Source organism: Tachyglossus aculeatus, chromosome Y4, assembly GCF_015852505.1.
Source record: "Tachyglossus aculeatus isolate mTacAcu1 chromosome Y4, mTacAcu1.pri, whole genome shotgun sequence".
Classification (NCBI taxonomy): Eukaryota; Metazoa; Chordata; class Mammalia; order Monotremata; family Tachyglossidae; genus Tachyglossus; species Tachyglossus aculeatus.
The window spans coordinates 9840928-9852756 of NC_052096.1; the positions used below are offsets into that span (position 1 = coordinate 9840928).

Sequence of the window (11829 nt, forward strand, 5' to 3'; positions counted from 1 at the left end):
TGTCACCCGTCTCCCGTGCCCCTGCCCCGTCCTGGCCCCCTCCTGCAGCCCCTACCCCCCAGTGGCCCTCCGCCGGTCCTTCCCAGGCCGCCCCCTTGACGGGTGACATCTCCCCTGAGCCGGTCCTTCCAGGGGCCTGACCTTTGACCCCTACCGGCCAACCCTTCGCCTAAGACAACTGCCTCCGTCTCCCCTGCCCCCGGACCCTCTCCTCTCCCCTCCCCTCCCCGCCCCCCAAACTCCAGCCCCGCTGAAGCGTCGTAGCGACGGCCTAAGGCCCGGGAGGAGGGAGGGAGGAGGGAGGGAGGGAGGAGGGAGGAGGGAGGAGGGATGACCAGAGGCCGCCGCTTAGGCCTCTGGGAAATGTAGTCCATTTCCGCCCTCCCTCCCCGCGGGGGCCGAGCGAGTCACCCGCCATTCATTCATTCATCCATCCATCCATCCATCCATTCATTCATTCATTCATTCATTCAATCGTATCTATTGAGCGCTTACTGCGTGCAGAGCACTGGACTAAACGCTTGGGAAGTCCAAGTTGGCAACATATAGAGACGGCCCCTACCCAACAGTGGGCTCACAGTCGTCTATTATTATAGAGTATATTATTTTTATAGAGTATTAGAGTATTATTACTCTATTTTATTTTATTTGTACATATTTATTCTATTTATTTTATCTTGTGAATATGTTTTGTTTTGTTCTCTGTCTCCCCCTTCTAGACTGTGAGTCTGGAAGAGCGGGCTCACAGTCTATTATTATAGAGCATATTATTATAGAGTATTAGAATATTATTACTCCATTCATTTATTTTATTTGTACATATTTACTCTATTTTATTTTGTTAATGTTTTGTTTTGTTCTCTGTCTCCCCCTTCTAGACTGTGAGTCTGGAAGAGTGGGCTTACAGTCTATTATTATACAGTATATTATTATAGAGTATTATTAGAGTATTATTACTCCATTCATTTATTTTATTTGTACATATTTATTGTATTTATTTTATCTTGTGAATATGTTTTGTTTTGTTCTCTGTCTCCCCCTTCTAGACTGTGAATCTGGAAGAGTGGGCTTACAGTCTATTATTATACAGTATATTATTATAGAGTATTATTAGAGTATTATTACTCCATTCATTTATTTTATTTGTACATATTTATTCTATTTATTTTATCTTGTGAATATGTTTTGTTTTGTTCTCTGTCTCCCCCTTCTAGACTGTGAGTCTGGAAGAGTGGGCTCACTGTCTATTATTATAGAGTATATTATTATTATAGAGTATTAGGGTATTATTACTCTATTTATTTTATTTGTACGTATTTATTCTATTTATTTTATTTTGTTAATATGTTTTGTTTTGTTCTCTGTCTCCCCCTTCTAGACTGTGAGTCTGGAAGAGCGGGCTCACAGTCTATTATTATACAGTATGTTATTATTATAGAGTATTAGAGTATTATTACTCTATTTATTTATTTTATTTGTACATATTTATTCTATTTATTTTATTTTGTTAATGTTTTGTTTTGTTCTCTGTCTCCCCCTTCTAGACTGTGAATCTGGATGAGTGGGCGTACAGTCTATTATTATACAGTATATTATTATTATAGAGTATTATTAGAGTATTATTACTCCATTCATTTATTTTATTTGTACATATTTATTCTATTTATTTTATTTTGTTAATATGTTCTGTTTTGTTCTCTGTCTCCCCCTTCTAGACTGTGAGTCTGGAAGAGTGGGCTCACAGTCTATTATTATAGAGTATATTATTATTATAGAGTATTATTACTCTATTTATTTTATTTGTACATATTTATTCTATTTATTTTACTTTGTGAATATGTTTTGCTTTGTTCTCCGTCTCCTCCTCCAAGACTGTGAGCCCACTGTTGGGTAGGGACGGTCTCTAGATGTTGCCAACTTGGACTTCCCAAGCGCTTAGTACAGCGCTCTGCACCCAGTAAGTGCTCAATAAATACGATTGAATTAAAGAATGAATATATATATATATATGTTTGTACCTGCTAACTTGTACTTCCCAAGCGCTTAGTCCAGTGCTCTGCACACAGTAAGCGCTCAATAAATATGATTGAATGAATGAATGGGGGGGAAACTACATTTCCCAGAATGCACCCCTGGGTAGGGACTGTCTCTCTATGTTGCCAACTTGTACTTCCCAAGCGCTTAGTCCAGTGCTCTGCACACAGTAAGCACTCAATAAATACGATTGAATGAATGAATCTATATGTTGCCAACTTGGACTTCCCAAGCGCTTAGTCCAGTGCTGTGCACACAGTAAGCGCTCAATAAATACGATTGAATGATGAATGACTATATATGTTTGTACATATTTATTACTCTATTTAGTTATTTCTTTTATTTGTACATATTTATTCTATTTATTTTATTTTGTTAGTATGTTTTGTTTTGTCGTCTGTCTTCCCCTTCTAGACCGTGAGCCCGCTGTTGGGTAGGGACCGTCTCTAGATGTTGCCAACTTGGACTTCCCAAGCGCTTAGTCCAGTGCTCTGCACACAGTAAGCGCTCAATAAATACGATTGAATGAATGAATGAATATATATGTTTGTACCTATTTACTACTCTATTTAATTTACTTGTACATATTTATTCTATGTATTTTATTTTGTTAGTATGTCTGGTTTTGTTCTCTGTCCCCCTTCTAGACTGTGAGCCCGCTGTTGGGTAGGAACCGTCTCTATGTGTCGCCAACTTGTACTTCCCAAGCGCTTAGTCCAGTGCTCTGCACACAGTAAGCGCTCAATAAATACGATTGAATGAATGAATATTACCCTATTTATTTTACTTATTTATTCTATTTATTTTATTTTGTTAATATGTTTTGTTTTGTCGTCCGTCTTCCCCTTCTAGACCGCGAGCCCGCTGTTGGGTAGGGACCGTCTCTCTATGTTGCCAACTTGGACTTCCCAAGCGCTTAGTCCAGTGCTCTGCACGCAGTAAGCGCTCAATAAATACGATTGAATGAATGAATGTTGGGTAGGGACCGTCTCTGTTGCCAACTTGGACTTCCCAAGCGCTTAGTACAGTGCTCTGCACACAGTAAGCGCTCAATAAATACGATTGAATGAATGAATGTTGGGTAGGGACCGTCTCTCTATGTTGCCAACTTGGACTTCCCAAGCGCTTAGTCCAGTGCTCTGCACACAGTAAGCGCTCAATAAATACATTTGAATGAATGAATGAATGTTGGGTAGGTACCGTCTCTATATGTTGCCAGCCTGGACTTCCCAAGCGCTTAGTGCAGTGCTCTGCACACAGTAAGCGCTCAATAAATACATTTGAATGAATGAATGAATGAATGTTGGGTAGGGACCGTCTCTCTATGTTGCCAACTTGGACTTCCCAAGCGCTTAGTACAGTGCTTTGCACACAGTAAGCCCTCAATAAATACGATTGAATGAATGTTGGGTAGGGACCGTCACTATATGTTGCCAACTTAGACTTCCCAAGCGCTTAGTACAGTGCTTTACACACAGTAATTGCTCAATAAATGCGATTGAATGATGAATGACGGGGAAACTACATTTCCCAGAATGCACCACGCACCTGCGGGAACCGTCGCTCTGAGGGAGGCGGGGGGGGGGGGAGAGGAGAAGGCGACGCGCGCACTGCCCGACGGGAATCGTAGTCCCGGCCCTGAGAGGCCGAAGGGGAAGTGACGGAGAGGCGGAAGCGAGAACTACATCTCCCGTGATGCTCTGCTTCCCCCCTCCCTCGGCGTCCCCCCCTCCGTCTACGGCGGCCGCGAGGGGCCCGGCGGGACGCGGCCGGGATGTCGTTCAAGAGGGAGGGCGACGACTGGAGCCAGCTCAATGTGCTCAAGGTGCGTGGGAGCGGGGAGGCGGAAGAGCCCTGACTCTCCCCTCTCAATCAATCAATCAATCAATCGTATTTATTGAGCGCTTACTGTGTGCAGAGCACTGGACTAAGCGCTTGGGAAGTCCAAGTTGGCAACATCATCATCATCAATCGTATTTATTGAGCGCTTACTGTATGCAGAGCACTGGACTAAGCGCTTGGGAAGTCCAAGTTGGCAACATCTAGAGACAGTCCCTACCCAACAGTGGGCTCACAGTCGAAAAGGGGAAGACAGAGAACAAAACCAAACATACTGACAAAATAAAATAAACAGAATAGCTATGTACAAGTAAAATAAATAAATAAATAAATAGAGTAATAAATAAATAAATAGAGTAATAGCAACATATTGTGACGGTCCCTACCCAACAGTGGGCTTCACAGTCTAAAAAGTGGGCTCACAGTCTCTCCATCCCAACTCCCCCCCCCGCAACCAAGCCTGGACTATCCCACCCCCCTGACTCTCCCCTCTCCATCCCCTTTAGACTGTGAGCCCACTGTTGGGTAGGGATTGTCTCTGTATGTTGCCAACTTGGACTTCCCAAGCGCTTAGTACAGTGCTCTGCACACAGTAAGCGCTCAATAAATACGATTGATGATGATGATGATGATCCCTGACTCTCCTTCAGTGACCAGACTGGTCTGCTCATCCTTGGGTCTGCGTTTCCCATGGATTGTAAACTCCTTAAGGGCAGAGATCCTGTCTTCCTGCTCTCCCAAATGTGTAGTACTGAGAGCTCACCTCCTCCAGGAGGCCCTCCCACATTGAGCCCCTTCCTTCCTCTCCCCCTCGTCCCCCCTCCATCCCCCTCATCTTACCTCCTTCCCTTCCCCACAGCACCTGTATATGTGTTTGTACATATTTATTACACTATTTATTGTTTATTTTACTTGTACATATCTATTCTATTTATTTTATTTTGTTAGTATGTTTGGTTTTGTTCTCTGTCTCCCCCTTCTAGACTATGAGCCCACTGTTGGGTAGGGACTGTCTCTATATGTTCCCATCTTGTACTTCCCAAGCGCTTAGTACAGTGCTCTGCACACAGTAATTGCTCAATAAATACAATTGATTGATTGATTGATAGTACGGTGCTCTGCACCAACTTTTCCAATACATTCCACCGATTCACTATCGATTGGTCCAGGCCCCTCTGGGATCTGCCAATATTCCCGTTGGAGAGTGCATTCCCTCCCCTTCCCCCTGCTCCTCTAGGAACCTGGAGGGAGGGGGGATGAGATCAATCAATCAATCAATCAATCAATCGTATTTATTGAGCGCTCACTGTGTGCAGCGCACTGTACTAAGCGCTTGGGAAGTCCAAGTTGGCAACATATAGAGACAGTCATCATCATCATCATCAATCATATTTATTGAGCGCTTACTGTGTGCAGAGCACTGTACTAAACGCTTGGGAAGTCCAAGTTGGCAACATACGGAGACAGTCCCTACCCAACAGTGGGCTCACAGTCTAAAAGGGGGAGACGGAGGACAAAACCAAACATACTAACAAAATAAAATATATAGAATAGATATGTACAAGTCAAATAAATAAATAGAGCAATAAATATGTACAAACATATATACATATATACAGATGCTCCCTCTCCCAACCCTTCTGTGTCCACCCCTTCAGAAACGGCGAGTTGGAGACCTGCTGGCCAGCTACATTCCCGAGGACGAAGCGCTGATGTTACGAGATGGACGGTGAGGGCATGGTGCCCGTGGTGAGAGGGATTGAGCAGATGACCTAGACTGTAAACTCGTTGTGGGCAGGGATCGTTATCTGTCACCCCACCCAGCCTCACAGCACTTATGCCTATATCCGTAATTATATTTATTTGTATTGATGCCCGTCTGCCCCCTTCTAGACCGTGAGCTCGCTGTGGGCAGGGAAGGCCACTGTTTATTGTTGTACTTTCCCAAGCGGTTAGTACAGTGCCCTGCCCCCAGTAAGTGCTTAATATGATAGAATGAATGAATCTATCCACTGTCATTAATTGTACTCCCCCCCACTTTCAAAGCCTTATCGAAAGCAGATAATGATAATTCCTCCCTTCAAGACCCTACTGAGAGCCCACCTCCTCCAGGAGGCCTTCCCAGACTGAGCCCCTTCCTTCCTCTCCCCCTCGCCCCCCCTCCACCCTCCGTCTTACCTCCTTCCCTTCCCCACAGCACCTGTATATATGTATATATGTTTGTACATATTTGTTACTCTATTTATTTTACTTGTACATATCTATTATATTTATTTTATTTTGTTAGTATGTTTGGTTTTGTTCTCTGTCTCCCCATTCTAGACTGTGAGCCCACTGTTGGGTAGGGACTGTCTGTATATGTTGCCAACTTGTACTTCCCAAGCGCTTAGTACAGTGCTCTGCACACAGTAAGCACTCAATAAATACGATTGATTGATTGACTGATAATAATGATGGCATTTGATAAGTGCTTACCATGTGCGAAGCACTGTTCTAAGCGCTGGGGGGGGATACAAGGTGATCGGGTTGTCCCACGTGGGGCTCCCAGTCTTCATCCCCATTTGACAGATGAGGTAACTGAGGCCCAGAGAAATTAAGTGACTTGCCCAAAGTCACCCAGCTGACAAGTGGTGAAGTCGGGATTAGAACCTATGACCTCCGACTCCCAAGCCTGGGCTTTTTCCACTGAGCTACACTGCTTCTCACTTCCAAGAGACCCTCCCTAACTTAGTCCTCCTTTCCTCTACCCTCACTCCCTTCTGCGTCACCCTGACTTACTGCCTTTATTCACGCCCCCTCCCAGCACTTGTGACCCTATCTGTAACTTATTTATTTATATTAAATAAATATTAATATTCCTTCCTCTCCCCCTCCTCCCCATCCCCCCCGCCTAACCTCCTTCTCCTCCCCAAGGCGCCTGTATATATGTTTGTATGTATTTATTACTGTATTTATTTTATTTGTACATATTTATTCTATTTATTTTATTTTGTTCATTTATTCATTCAGTCGTATTTATTGAGTGCTTTCTGTGTGCAGAGCACTGTACTAGGCGCTTGGGAAGTCCAAGTTGGCAACATCTAGAGATGGTCCCTACCTGACAACGGGCTCACAGTCTAGAAGGGGGAGACAGACGACAAAACAAAATAGGCAGGTGTCAATACCAGTAAAATAGATAAATAAAATTATGGATATAGTCATTCAATCGTATTTATTGAGTGCTTACTGTGTGCAGAGCACTGGACTAAGCACTTGGGAAGTACAAGTTGGCAATCTAGACTGTGAGCCCGCTGTTGGGTATTTTGTTAATATGTTTTGTTCTCTGTCTCCCCCTTCTAGCCTGTGAGCCTGCTGTTGGGTAGGGACCGTCTCTAGATGTTGCCAACTTGGACTTCCCAAGCGCTTAGTCCAGTGCTCTGCACACAGTAAGCGCTCCATAAATATTTATTTATTTTACTTGTGCATATTTAATCTATTTTATTTTGTTAACACGTTTGGTTTTGTTGGCTGTCTCCCCCTTCTAGACTGTGAGCCCGCTGTTGGGTAGGGATCGTCTCTAGATGTTGCCAGCTTGGACTTCCCAAGCGCTTAGTCCAGTGCTCTGCACACAGTAAGCGCTCAATAAATGTTTATTTATTTTACTTGTACATATTTAATCTATTTTATTTTGTTAATATGTTTTGTTGGCTGTCTCCCCCTTCTAGACTGTGAGCCCGCTGTTGGGTAGGGACCGTCTCTAGATGTTGCCAACTTGGACTTCCCAAGCGCTTAGTCCAGTGCTTTGCACACAGTAAACGCTCAGTAAATATGAATGAATGAATGAATAATGTTTGTCTTCCCCCCTAGACTATAGGTTCGTTGTGGGTAGGGAATGTGTCTGTTTAGTATATTGTACTTTCCCAAGCGCTTAGTACAGTATTCTGCCCACAGTAAGCGCTCAATAAATACGATTGACCGACTACTTTCCCAATACAGTGCTCTGCACACAGTAAGCGCTCAGTAAATATGAATGAATGAATGAATAATGTTTGTCTTCCCCCCTAGACTATAGGTTCGTTGTGGGTAGGGAACGTGTCTGTTTAGCATATTGTACTTTCCCAAGCGCTTAGTACAGTATTCTGCCCACAGTAAGCGCTCAATAAATACGATTGACCGATTACTCTCCCAATACAGTGCTCTGCACACAGTAAGCGCTCAGTAAATATGAATGAATGAATGAATGAATAATGTTTGTTCACCCCCCCCCCCCCCCCCCCCCCCCCCCCCCCCGCCAAACTATAAGTTCGTTGTGGGTAGGGAACGTGTCTGTTTAGTATATTGTACTTTCCCAAGCGCTTAGTACAGTATTCCGCCCACAGTAAGCACTCAATAAATACGATTGACTGACTACTCTCCCAGTACAGTGCTCTGCACATAGTAAGTACTTAATAATAATAATGATGGCATTTATTAAGCGCTTACTATGTGCAAAGCACTGTTCTAAGCGCTGGAGCACTGTTCTGAGTACTTAGTAAATGCCACCGATGGATTGGTTGAGGGAGTTAGGGGATGGGGGCTAGAGAGGAGGGGTGGGGTGGGTTGCCCTTCCTTCCTCTCCCTCTCGTCCCCCTCTCCATCCCCCCCATCTTACCTCCTTCCCTTCCCCACGGCACCTGTATATATGTATATATGTTTGTACATATTTGTTACTCTATTTATTTATTTATTTTACTTGTACATATCTATTCTATTTATTTTATTTTGTTAGTATGTTTGGTTTTGTTCTCTGTCTCCCCCTTCTAGACTGTGAGCCCACTGTTGGGTAGGGACCGTCTCTAGATGTTGCCAACTTGGACTTCCCAAGCGCTTAGTCCAGTGCTCTGCACACAGTAAGCGCTCAATAAATGCGATTGATGATGATGATGACGGAAGGTGTATCCGCAGCCCCCCATCCCCAACCTCGCCGTTGTCTGTCGTTCCTCAGGTTTGCCTGCGCCGTGTGCCCCCACCGTCCCGTCTCAGATACCTTGGCCATGTTGACTGCTCACCGGGCCGGCAGGAAGCACCTTGCCAGTGAGTGGGGTTGGGGGGCGAGGGGGGGGGAAGGGAGGGGCTGGGTGGCACCCCCTCCCCTTTTTCAATCAATCAATCGTATTTATTGAGCGCTTACTGTGTGCAGAGCACTGGACTAAGCGCTTGGGAAGTCCAAGTTGGCAACATCTAGAGACAGTCCCCACCCAACAGCGGGCTCACAGTCTTAAAGTGGGAGACAGACAACAAAACCAAACATACCAACAAAATAAAATAAATAGAATAGATATGCACAAGTAAAATAGAGTAATAAATATGCGCAAACATATATACATATATACAGGTGATGTGGGGAAGGGAAGGAGGTAAGATGAGGGGGATGGAGAGGGGGATGAGGGGGAGAGGAAGGAAGGGGCTCAGTCTGGGAGGGCCTCCTGACGTCCTCCCCACTGGACGACGATTCAATCAATCAATCAATCATATTTATTGAGCGCTTACTGTGTGCAGAGCACTGGACTAAGCGCTTGGGAAGTCCAAGTTGGCAACATATAGAGACTGTCCCTACCCAACAGTGGGCTCACGGTCTAAAAGGGGGAGACAGAGAACAAAACCAAACATACTAACAAAATAAAATAAATAGAATAGATATGCACAAGTAAAATAAATAAATAAATAGAGTAATAAATCTGTACAAACATATATACATATGTACAGGTGCTGTGGGGAAGGGAAGGAGGTAAGGTGAGGGGGATGGAGAGGGGGACGAGGGGGAGAGGAAGGAAGGGGCTCAGTCTGGGAGGGCCTCCTGACGTCCTCCCCACTGGACGACGATTCAATCAATCAATCAATCAATCGTATTTATTGAGCGCTTACTGTGTGCACAGCACTGGACTAAGCGCTTGGGAAGTCCAAGTTGGCAACATATACAGTCCCTACCGAACAGTGGGCTCACGGTCTAAAAGGGGGAGACAGAGAACAAAACCAAACATACTAACAAAATAAAATAAATAGAATAGATATGTACAAGTAAAATAAATAAATAATAGAGTAATAAATATGTAGAAACGTATATGCATATATACAGGTGCTGTGGGGAAGGGAAGGAGGTAAGATGGGGGGGATGGAGAGGGGGGCGAGGGGGAGAGGAAGGAACGGGCTCAGTCTGGGAGGGCCTCCTGACGTCCTCCCCACTGGACGACGATTCAATCAATCAATCAATCATATTTATTGAGCGCTTACTGTGTGCAGAGCACTGGACTAAGCGCTTGGGAAGTCCAAGTTGGCAACATAGAGAGACAGTCCCTACCCAACAGTGGGCTCACGGTCTAAAAGGGGGAGACAGAGAACAAAACCAAACATACTAACAAAATAAAATAAATAGAATAGATATGGACAAGTAAAATAAATAAATAGAGTAATAAATATGCACAAACATATATACAGGTGCTGTGGGGAAGGGAAGGAGGTAAGATGGGGGGGGATGGAGAGGGGGGCGAGGGGGAGAGGAAGGAAGGGGCTCAGTCTGGGAGGGCCTCCTGACGTCCTCCCCACTGGACGACGATTCCTTCTCTCTCCATCCTTCCCACCCTCCCAGGCCTGCAGCGTTTCTACGGGAAGAAGCAGCGGCGGCGAGGCCGAGAGGAGCAGGGCCGGCCGCTGGAAGGGCCCTTGCCGCAAGAGGAGAGTGAGGCGCAGGTACCGCAGCGACGAGCAGCAGCGTGGCTCGGTGGAAAGAGCCCGGGCTGGGGAGCCAGAGGTCTTGGGTTCTAATCCCGGCTCCGCCACTTGTCACCTGGGTGACCCTGGGCAAGTGACTTCACTTCTCTGGGCCTCAGTTCCGTCAAATGGGGGATGAAGACTGTGAGCCCCACGTGGGACAACCTGATCACCTCGTGTCTCCCCCAGCGCTTAGAACAGCGCTTGGCACGCAGTCGGCGCTTAACAAATACCAGCATTATCGGTACCGCGGAGGAGGGAGGGGGGTGGGGGGTTGGGGTAGTAGCCCGGGGGTCCCGGGGGGCTCACCCGAGTCGTCCCCCCCTTTCCCAGGGCTCTCCAGCCCCACTGCTGGCCCAGACCCGCCTGCTGACCCAAAACGCCTTGCGTCCCGCCGTCCCCTACAGCAGCTGCTGCCGACGCCGCCCGGACAGGTGAGGGGGGTAAGGGGCCTCCGCTGGGCAGCAGGGATGGAGGAGGGGGCATATTGGGGAGGGGTGGTGGAGGGGCTCCCCGCGTCCCAGCTGATCTCTAGGCCTCGTTTTCCCCAGGTCAGCTGGGCCCGCCGCCCGCTCCGTCCGCACGGCCCCCTCCGGCCCCGTGGCCCCCCAGCAGGTGGGGGAGCGGCCCCCGGAGCCCCCGGCGGTCCCGGTGGAGGAGGAGGAGCAGCAGCAGCAGGAGGAGGACGGGGGAGTGGAAGAGGGGGCGGCGGCGGCCCGGGCCCCCAGCCCAGGGAGACGCCGGGCCCTGGACCACTACCTGAAACTGCGCAGGTGAGTGGAGGCGGGTGGGTGGGATCATCACAATCAAGCGTATTTATTGAGCGCTTACTGTGTGCAGAGCACTGTACTAAGTACAAGTTGATGGAAAGGGAAGGGGCAGAGGGGTCCCCCTGCTGCCATGCCCACCCCTCACCCCCCGCCCTCCGCAGCGCCGGCTGGATCCCCGACGGCTGCGGGCACTGGGTGAAGGACGCCAACGCCGAATTTGACTCGGATGAGGAGGAGCCCCCGCCTCTCCCCCCAGATTAGCCCTCCCTCCACCCTCCCCACCCCCCAAATAAACTCCTTCCCGTCCCTTACCCGGCTGCCGCCCCCCACCACCACCACGGGAGGGGCCGGGGAAGGGGGGGGTTGCTGCTGTCCGGGACCCCCCAGGCCCCTGGCAGGAGAAGGGGTGGGGCGCGGCCCACCAGCTGGGTCTCTGACAGGATCCTATTAATAAAGCGCC

The 11829-nt window shown here is 47.3% G+C and overlaps 1 protein-coding gene across 2 annotated transcripts; it reads left to right on the forward strand.

The window, feature by feature from the left end:
* Positions 1-3785: 3785 nt before the first annotated feature.
* On the forward strand, positions 3786-11668 carry SCNM1 (sodium channel modifier 1). 2 transcript variants are annotated; one of them, XM_038768845.1, is made up of 7 exons: positions 3786-3859; positions 5532-5602; positions 8837-8925; positions 10478-10578; positions 10933-11033; positions 11151-11372; positions 11531-11668. In XM_038768845.1, the coding sequence occupies exons 1-7, from the start codon at positions 3809-3811 to the stop codon at positions 11628-11630; spliced, it is 735 nt and encodes a 244-aa protein (XP_038624773.1). In that variant the 5' UTR covers positions 3786-3808; the 3' UTR covers positions 11631-11668. The 2 variants fall into 2 exon arrangements, with proteins under 2 accessions (XP_038624773.1, XP_038624774.1); XM_038768846.1 differs by lacking the exon at positions 5532-5602 and having other exon boundaries at positions 3810-3859.
* Positions 11669-11829: the final 161 nt, after the last annotated feature.